Raw genomic sequence first — 10,000 nt, forward strand, 5'->3', positions numbered from 1 at the left:
TGCAAGTACAAGTAATACATCATAGCCATAACTGTAGTATAAACTATTTGTGTCTCACCCTTGCATCATGCTGGAGAATGAATGTGATGCATGGTAAAGCTCATGTTCACTCTCATGAGCATGCCAATCTGCATGGAGGTGTATCTGGTGCACAGAATTCCTTAACAGGTCACTTTCATTCGGCTCAGACACTTGGCCAAAGAGCTTCATGTAGTCCATAACTAGAATAAAGGTAAGCATCACAGTCTTGCAGTATTTTTCTTTGACATAAACTCACAGGTTATGAATTTGTCTAGAACTAGAACTAGACACTGAATAAACTTTGATGCATACAATCCTCATGCTATGGCAAACAAACAATTAATGATCATTTTGTGCCAAGAGAAATACATACCATATTTCTTCTTAACAGGCAGTGGTGGTGGGTTGTCATCACCAAGCCCTGAACTACCAAGCTGGGACTGGAAAACCGTGGTATGCCGCCGTAGCTGCACAACACTGCTGCTCCCCTGACTGCTGGCATTGCTACTGTTGCTTAACATGCTTGTAGTGCTACTCATATAACCACTGTTGACACTACTGGTGCTACTACTACTGCTGCCACCCAGCTGCAGATTGCCAATCTTGGGAGGAAGCTTGGGACTAGGGTCATCCTTCTGATAAGGATAAGAGAGAGTATAAATGAAGTTACCAAAATATAAATAAATAGAAAAAATTATCAACAACTGCATTTTTTATACCCCTAGCAGGGACAAAAAATATAATAAGTTAAATACATTTTCCTTACCTTATATCTAATGTCATGTGAGTCTACAGTGTCAGTATCAGGAAAGTCACAATTAACGTTATCATATGTGGAGGCTGTGCGCATCTCAGCTGATCGTCGACCTTGTTGTATGCGCTGTTTCACTGGCAATGCAGGAGGTACTTGAATGGACATGGTGTTGTTCTCTATCTTTTCTCCCTGTAAAATGATTTGAGTAAAATGAACAAATGTATGGATTTTATGAGAAAACATTCACACCAGAAAATATTAATGCAAGTGATAAAATAATATATACATCATATGTTACATAAGTTCCAAACAATCAGAATATGAAAGATGGTAAAGACAATATTGGGGACTGTTCGAAATGGCTTTTAATTAAAATAGGTAGAGACCTGTTACAATTAGATATATTATTTGCAGAAATGATGATGGACACATCAAACAAGTTTTTGAGAGAGTGTTCAGGCAAGAACAAAAAAATGTTATACAGAATGGATTATCACAGTTACCATTTAACCTACCAAGAAATCTAATTGTCCATGACACCTCGAAAACATGCATTTAATTGTTTAAACCAATTATAGACCTATTACCCAGTTACTAATATGCCTAAGAACAGATAAGGCACAATAGATCTATTAACCTCATTCACCTGGAGACCCACCTCACTGCCACTGGAGGAGGTTGAAGCAGATGAAACTGAGGATGATGTGGATGAACGGGTAGTGGTAAAGTGCTGGTAGGATACTACACGCTTGGTGCTGCAGCTCACCTTACTGCTAACCTGTTGAATTTAGCCATGCAAGTCAGAAAAAGCAGGGTGCAATGGGTGGGGTCTGACGTCTAGACCAGAGTGTGACATTCACACTTCAAGTGGAACATTCCAGTAAAAAGTAGCAGCAAAGATAAAATGCACAACAATGTTCAACATTCATCTTGTAAAGAACTTCTACATTACATAGCAGTACAGAACTTTTAAGGAAAAAAAACTATGAAAATAAGTTTCAAAGATTACACTTATCACGTCACAAGAATTACAAAACAGTATTTCTTAAATATGTGGAATTCACTAACCCATTGGCACAGGGTACATGCACTGCCCACTGTAGTCTTGCTTTATTAAATTTGTTTACATATAAATGCTTTACAAGTGCTTACTCCCCAAGGAGTCACCTATTCTTACCTCTTTATTCCACTCCTTGATTTTTTTTGCTGTTATTGTTGTTGTTTGTTTCATGACCATGATCTTTTCATTATCATTATCATTATCAATCATCATTATTATTATCATTATCAATATCATCATTACCATCATCATGATCATCATATTCTTATCGTGATTATCATCATTAATATGATTATCATCATCACCATGATTACTATCATTATCATGATTACTATCATTATCATGATTATCATTATCATGATTATCATTATCATGATTATCATTATCATGATTATCATTATCATGATTATCATTATCATGATTATCATTATCATGATTATCATTATCATAATTATTATCATTATCATATTTATCATCATTATCATATTTATCATCATTATCATATTTATCATCATTATCATTTTCATGATTATCATTATAATTATCTTGATTATTATCACTGTCATCATTATCATCATCATTTTCATTTTCATTATTACTATCATTATCATCTCATTATGATTATCAACCTTATAACTTCATTTCAATAACCATAAGTACAATATAAAAAACTTTCATTTTCAAAAAATTAAGAAAATGGGTAAATGTGAGGTCCCTTAGGCCTAGTATCCAACTACTTGGTGACTAAGCACTTCTGGAGTCATCCATGCTTTCACAAAATGGATAAAACAAAACAGCACTGGACACTACTTGTATACATACACCCTTCGAGTCAATGGGTTAAAACTAAAAATAATGGTATCATTTTGTTACTAATTTGTCTACCAATTCATTCATACAAAAACTTAATACAGTGATATTAAACAAAGACTGGTACATCAGTTCATAATGGCCAAAGGCAAATTTGCTTTCTGATAATTAAAATACTTGACCCAATTATTTAGTTCGTCACCTGACAGATATTCATGGCGGTACATACGTAAACTGGCATCAGAATGTAACATCTACATGATTCAATATCATAAATCACAATAATCAAAATATATCAATCAAAATCATAAATTACAATAATCAGTATATTCAGCATATTAATCAAAATGTTCTTTTCTTCAGCTTCCAGCAGTTCCAAAGCAAAAAAGAATATTACATCTATATCCCAGCTGAAAGAGAATAGACAGAAAAAAACATATTGTGATATTGAAAAGACAAACTTTGTGCAAATATTACTTTTCTTTCTGTTTCCAGGACTACTGAACATACAAAGATAATAACAAAATACTCCACAAACAAATTCAATACCTATATAATCAATGCCATATTTGTATATTATCTTCTTGTAATTAGATATCTTATTAAACACTTCTTGGCTGCTAATATTAATAACACTGCTAAATTATTTAACATTCAATAATGTCAGCATACATTGTCTTATTAGGAATATCTGATCTCCCTTGATAACATAGTAATGATCATGCAAAATACAATAAAGATGTAAAGTGTTTATGAAGGTAATCCCATCAATTGTGATTACTAAAATATAACATAGATCAAACAACTAAACTGTTGAAATTCATAGAGAAAGAGTAATCTATAGATGATAAAATCTATATCATAAAGCATATCATGCTTAATCACTTTATACCTTTACACTGCATGCACCACCAAGATCAGGCTACAGAGTCTATGATGCAATGCAATCTTACCTGAGATGAAGAGGAGAAGAAGGTCTCTGTGCGAGACTCCACCACTGACTGACTCTCGCTGGTACTCTTGGACATATGACTTAGGAAGGGTTGGTTTGTAGAGCTGCAACAAGATTAAGTTACAAATTTCTCCCTACAAAAACACTCTTGTATCACAACACTACTCTATGTCCTTTATCAACTAGTATCAATTCTTCAACATACTGTTTAAGTTTCCAGTGGTGACTAGACATACAATTAAAATAAGTACCTGTTAATGAGAGTGTTTGATGAGAGGCTGTTCACTGAAGAAAGAGAAGGGAAGCCAGAATCCGTGAAACACATACTGGCGGTGTCAAAGTCTGATAAACAGTGCCCAAGCCTAGGTTCTATAACAATATTCTGCAGGGCTCTTTCAAAATTAAGATCTAATCGATCACTGAGAATAGACCCACAGGGATTGAGACTTGTCTGGCTTTTAACAGATTCTTCATGAGACTGATTCATGGAGTCAAGACTGGATGCAGGGGATACTTGGTCTGAGGAATGAGCAGTATGAGATTCCCTGTCCAGCGATCCAGTGTAAGGTCCTGAACCACAGCCATGAGGTGGCCACTCTGAGGAACTTTCCCTTGGGCTGCGGTTTAATGGTGAGCTGTGCCCAAGGGGTGAGTTTTGGTACATGGGGTTGCCTACACCATTCTCTGGGGAACTTCTCTTACAGTGATTCTTCTTCTTTGGAGGTAGTGGGGGTGCAATATCATTCCGCCTATTGAGAAAGAAGGATGATCAAAACATTATTATCAATAATGCCTAAAATTACTTTAATAAAGCAACCATTTTCAGAAAAAGTAAAGCATGGAACTTACCAACATAGAAGGGGTTTAGAAAAAAATTAGGTATGGAACTCACCCAGTTGGAAGGGGTGGTTTTGGAGGAGGTGCTTCCACAGTTGTATTAAGTATTGAGTCAGAACTCAGTGAGTGGCTAAGCTTAGTGCTACTGTCTCGTGGAGAAAGGAAACTTCTATTCTTTTCCACAGGTGAGTCAGCTGTAATCTCAGGCAGTGAATTTCGATGATTTGACACAGTATCTGAATTTCTGAAAAATGAATTCAGCTCATTGTTTAGTAGGCCTCAAATAGAAAATGTGTTTACATATTTATACCACAAATAATAATACAAAGTGTGTTTACCTATATGACAGTTACATACATTTATGGTCAGTTTAAAATACTCAAAAAAAAAAAAAAAAAAAAAAAAAGGAAGAAAGAAAAGAAAAGAAAAAAGTTTACCTGTAATAAGGTGTTGATATTTCCGAGTTTATCGAATTATTATTAACATTAGTGGACGGAGAGCTATCCATTATGCTTGAATCTGATATATTCAAGTTTTCCTTATCAGCAGCAAGATCAACGAAAGCCTGAAAAATACAACAAAATTAATATAGTAAAAAAATCGCTCTTTAAAAAATTACTGTCACATGATCAGCTCTGTTCCAGGCATCTATAACATACACCATAAAGCGATAGAGAACTCACCTGGACGGCATCCCTAACTGTCTGAACAACCTGTTGGACGGTCTGAGTATTGTGAGCCTCATCCCCACGTAGCAATAACTGGTCACTCCACCGCACCAATTCTGCCACACTATGGTGTACGCGGGCTATGACTGAAGACACCGCAGAGCTGTGTGGAAGGCCATCAGTGAGTCATGTGAGAATCCTGCCTTTACTGAACTCCTTCCTAATATGTATGGCATGAAGCACAATGAGATAAAGTGAAAAGAGGATGGAGATACATGGGGGAAAAAGAGAAAAGAGAAAGAAAGAAAATTAGGAAAGGAAGGGAAAGGAAAAGAGAAGAGAAGAGAAGAGAAGAAAAGAAAAAAGAGAGAATAGAGAATAGAGAAAATTGCATAGTGAAAAGAGAAGAGAAAAGAAGAGAGGGAGGAAAAACAAAGGAAAAGAGAAGAGAAGAAAGGACAGGAAAGGAGAGATGGGGGGAAGAGAAGAGAGGGAAGAGTCCCTAAGAAGGTGATTAAGTAAAGAAGAAAGGTCAAAAGGAAAGGCTATTCAAAGGTTAATACCACTGACCTGTTCTGATTCGAGAAGCAGGGTTTGAGGGCGAGGTTGAGAGCAAGAACCATCTCCAGCACGACTGTGGCTGAGCCTGGCAACATGTCCATCATGCTCTTCTCCACCACATCCCTGTAGAAAGCCAGCGCCCGCCACACATGCTCCACCTTGCTCTCCAGGCTTTCGCTGCTGTGACTGGGCTCCACCTTCACGATCTTACCTGTAGGCGTAATGCAAGTCTTGAGATTGGGCTTACACTACTCTCTCCATAATTCCTCTTATCTTAAACGGACTTGCACATACAAATCCTGCAAACGGTTCTTAATTCTGAGTCGTTTCCCCTCGGGAGGCTAAAAACCTAACTCATTACTTTTGTTTTCGTTATTCATCATTACTCGAGATCCTGTAACTGGAATAATACTTTGTGTTGCGATACAGTAATAAAACAGACTGAATATTGCTCCAGAACAAGCTTTAGGAAGAGATTCTGTACAAGAGCTAAGGAAAACTAAACAAACATCAACCTTTGTAAACTTGTTCTCATAATTATGTAATGCAGCCTTCGCTAAATTGGCGGCCGCTTTCCCCTGTTCACCGTGGAAACGACGGGCGCCGACGCGAGGTCGTCCGCGCTGGATTCGGCTCCGGAAGGGCGGACCGCGAATTTGGACGAACAGTGTAACGCACGCTGTCGGCTCTCATCAAATCAGTGCGGTATCGTCCCCATGTATGTGAGAATTCATTTGATTCTTTGGCAATTCTAACGAAAATTACACAACCTAAACAGAGAATTGACTTTCAAATTGATAAAATCAATGTTTGCTAATGACTGCTACCAATGAAACATCAATAGAAGGCCTTGCTTGCATGAACGGTTGAAACGCTACGTCGACCAAATAGGTTATACGAGTGCAGCATACCGCAGCACCCTCATCGATATGCGAATTCACTTCATTCTTACATTCACCTATTCACTTCATCTAAACTGTACCTGAACACAACAGCTGTATCTGTTAACGGCAGGTACAACTCATGCCGAAACCGAAAGCAATTTACTAAATATACGAGCATGACAGAACAATTCCGCAATTTACAAGCAATTCCGCGGCTAGTTTACGGTGTCCTACACATTTTAGAATAACAAAATCTGAAATTCTATGAGTTTCAAATCTATTTTGCGTCTGTCACTGACTAAATAAAAAAGTCATGACGCACAATGGATCGTATTCAAGGCTAAGCTTTTTTAAACATAATAGACGTGCCGCAAACAAGCAAGGCGGGAAAGCAACTGGACAGGTACTGCGGTTCTTTCCCCTGTGCGGAACATTAATAGGCACGTTCTGCATTTCGAAACCGGACCGGCGTGAGAATCAACTCCGGGTCAAATCGCATCGACCGCATTCCATTCATCTACGGTTGAAGCATTCCCCCCCCCAAGGACCGCACATCTTCCTTACGCAAATTCTCCCACCGCGAATTCTAGGAACTCTCAAGCACAAGGGCACCGAGCATTCCGATTGCTTCACAACCTCCCGACGCGTGAAGAGTGATGCCCCGGTTAGGACCGAGCACTCGCACGCAGCCACGAGAGCCCACGAAATGGAAACGGGGCATAAGGGCCACTCACCCGTGCTTCTCATTGGGGACTTCATCCCTTTCAGCTTCTCCTTGACGGAGTACGCCCGGCTAAGAAACACCCCTCCCTTGCTGGGTTTCGGCGTGTCTGAAATGGAGAAAAAACACAATTAATCAAAAACATTCAGTAAAAAAATCTTCAAAGAAAGCAAAGTGCAATTCAATGTAAAATGTGGGGAAAAAAACTTACTGATCACTACAAGTATACAATCACTACTAATAATACCACAACTACAATTCGTAAAAAATACAATTGCTATAGCGAAAACATGCAAAATCAGACAAATCAAGGCGAAGACCCATGTATCCCAAGTTCTATCATTTCAACCCTGCTGTCAATTTTCTCCCTCTGAGGAATCCGCAGTAAAAACAAAGCCGCGGCGGCGAGTGCCTGGCATTCCGACGGAGAAGCCGCATCGCAAACATTGCCATCCCCGTGCAAACCTCCGGCTAAACTTATCTCGGCCAATGTTATAAATAACTTTCTGAGAGCGTGGGTGTGGATGGGGATGGGCGAGGGGTGGGCTGGAGAGTGAGTAGGGGTAAGGGTGGGGGCAAACTGGGAGGAGCAATATGTTGAGAAAGTGTATGGAGGAGGGGGAGGAGGCTGATACAGAGTGACTAGGATATGGAGAGAGACAGGGTAAGACAGGGTGATGCAGGGCGAGCGACAGGGTTGCCCAAGAACGCATACAGGATTAACAGAAGGTATGAAAGAGGACGACGCAGACAAAGGGGGATGCCAGAACACAAGCAAGCAAGAAAACGAGGTGACCCAAGAGAGCAAAAAGGAAAGACGAGCGAGAGAAGAAGAGGAGTTCGCGAGCAATACAGGGGGCGAGAGGGTAGGCAGGGCAGGGCAGGGTAAAGCAGGGAAGGATAGGGCAGGGTAGGGGGGGGGGCGTGGGGCAGAATGACGTAAAGACCCGCACAAACAAACGGACACAAGAGGCGCGAGTGAAGGGCGGGATGGCATGCGAGAGGGACTTCCTCAGTGTGCAACCGACAACCATCTTCTGTTTGTTGGTCCTCGCGGCGCTGGGATAGGAGGGGGAGAGGGGGAGAGGGAATCCGATAACGGGGGAGGGGGGAGGGGGGAAAGAGAATCCGATAACAGACAACAAACAGAAAAGGACAAAAGAGTACGTCGCCTCAACAGAGCGCTGCGCAACAAGTCTCCATTCTCACTCTACGATGGGATAGAGAGACCGGATTGGATAACACTGATAAAAAGGAGAAGAAACAAGAGGGGGAGGGTGGGAGAGGAAGAGGGAGAAGAAAATCAAACAAGGGAGCAGGATAGAGTAAGAGGGGAAGAGGGAAGACGTAAAAGGAGAGAGTTGGAGGGAAGGACACGGGAGAGAGGAAGGGAGGAGGGAGAAAGTGAGGATGAGAGAAAGACAGAGGGAGAGATAAGGAGACGGGGAGAGGTAAGGAGACGGGGGAGAGAGAGAGAGAGAGAGAGAGAGAGAGAGAGAGAGAGAGAGAGAGAGAGAGAGAGAGAGAGAGAGAGAGAGAGAGAGAGAGAGAGAAGAGAGACAGAGACAGAGACAGAGACAGAGACAGAGACAGAGAGAGAGAGAGAGAGAGAGAGAGAGAGAGAGAGAGAGAGAGAGAGAGAGAGAGAGAGAGAGAGAGAGAGAGAGAGAGACTTTGACTTTGACTTTGACACGTTTATTGAGACTAAAGAGTAAGATTACATCTCAAAAGGATGAGGTAACTTAGGTTATCCTCACCCTTACTTAATAAGTCCCTATGCGGGCTCACAATTCATTATGCAAAACTTAGGTACAAAAATATTTAAAATCAAATACAGCACTTAATTTATAAAGAATTACAAGCATTACAAGAATTCAGAGTCATTGGCTTACATATCTTTAAGCTGATATAACACTCCCACCCTCATCCAGCTAAGTCCTCTCCTGGCCTTACATAATCAAATACAGCGCACAAAAAATATGCGCACGTAATATATAATTATAATCCCGGGAGAAGAGAGATGAATCAATTGTTGAGTGGAATGATTGTATTTCAGGAGAATGATGCCTAACATACGCCATTCATCAGCAGTAAAGTAGGAGATATTATAGTCTCCGCAGAAGTAACAGCCTACATACCTGTGCATTTTTGCGAGGTATGTTTATGATATTGGTGCAAATTGCCTGTACCTCTTCAAAATCTCGAATACCTGACCGTTCCTAATCATCCATACAGCCTGTTCAGGTAAACCTGTTATCTCTGCATTTCTATGTGTCTGAAGCATAGAACACTGTAATAGATAATGCGTCAATGTATGTGATCTAGGTAAACTACACACCCTGCATTCTTTTTCTTTCTCGCTTGCTGGAACGCCTAACTCCCAATAGTATTTATATCCAAGCCTGATTCTCATGTACACACTGTCTTTCCATTTGCTCTTGCCCTTCCCATAAGCAAAGTCTGTGTTCGTCGCAAGATGCATATAGTGTCTCAGAGTATCGCTTTTCCTAATCGCTTCGCCCTTCCTGGCCTCGTCATAGTCTAACTGTGTCCTCTTGATATTGCTCTTTGCCTGTTTAAGAGTCCGCATGCAGTGAATGTCTGCTCCTAAGAGAGAGAGAGAGAGAGAGAGAGAGAGAGAGAGAGAGAGAGAGAGAGAGAGAGAGAGAGAGATACAAAGAGAGACAGAGAAAGAGAGAGAGAGAGAGAGACAAAGACAGATACAAAGAGAG

The 10,000-nt window shown here is 40.3% G+C and overlaps 1 protein-coding gene across 33 annotated transcripts in view; it reads right to left on the reverse strand.

Annotated features, from left to right (window-relative positions):
• Nucleotides 1–10,000, reverse strand: part of C3G (C3G guanyl-nucleotide exchange factor) — a 136,230-nt gene that overhangs the window by 8,669 nt on the left and 117,561 nt on the right. For 19 of the 33 annotated variants that reach the window (XM_070126631.1, XM_070126633.1, XM_070126612.1 and 16 more), the window contains 11 exons: nt 7,282–7,377; nt 5,673–5,874; nt 5,118–5,265; nt 4,872–4,999; nt 4,490–4,678; nt 3,849–4,346; nt 3,599–3,701; nt 1,413–1,553; nt 788–964; nt 395–656; nt 59–221 (listed from right to left, as the gene is read on the reverse strand). In XM_070126631.1, the coding sequence (XP_069982732.1) occupies nt 59–221; nt 395–656; nt 788–964; nt 1,413–1,553; nt 3,599–3,701; nt 3,849–4,346; nt 4,490–4,678; nt 4,872–4,999; nt 5,118–5,265; nt 5,673–5,874; nt 7,282–7,377 (2,107 nt within the window). The remainder of the gene's footprint in view (nt 1–58; nt 222–394; nt 657–787; nt 965–1,412; nt 1,554–3,598; nt 3,702–3,848; nt 4,347–4,489; nt 4,679–4,871; nt 5,000–5,117; nt 5,266–5,672; nt 5,875–7,281; nt 7,378–10,000) is intronic. The other 14 variants (XM_070126635.1, XM_070126618.1, XM_070126617.1 and 11 more) reach the window with 3 other exon arrangements.

This window comes from Penaeus vannamei, chromosome 10 (genome assembly GCF_042767895.1).
Source record: "Penaeus vannamei isolate JL-2024 chromosome 10, ASM4276789v1, whole genome shotgun sequence".
NCBI classification, from domain to species: Eukaryota; Metazoa; Arthropoda; class Malacostraca; order Decapoda; family Penaeidae; genus Penaeus; species Penaeus vannamei.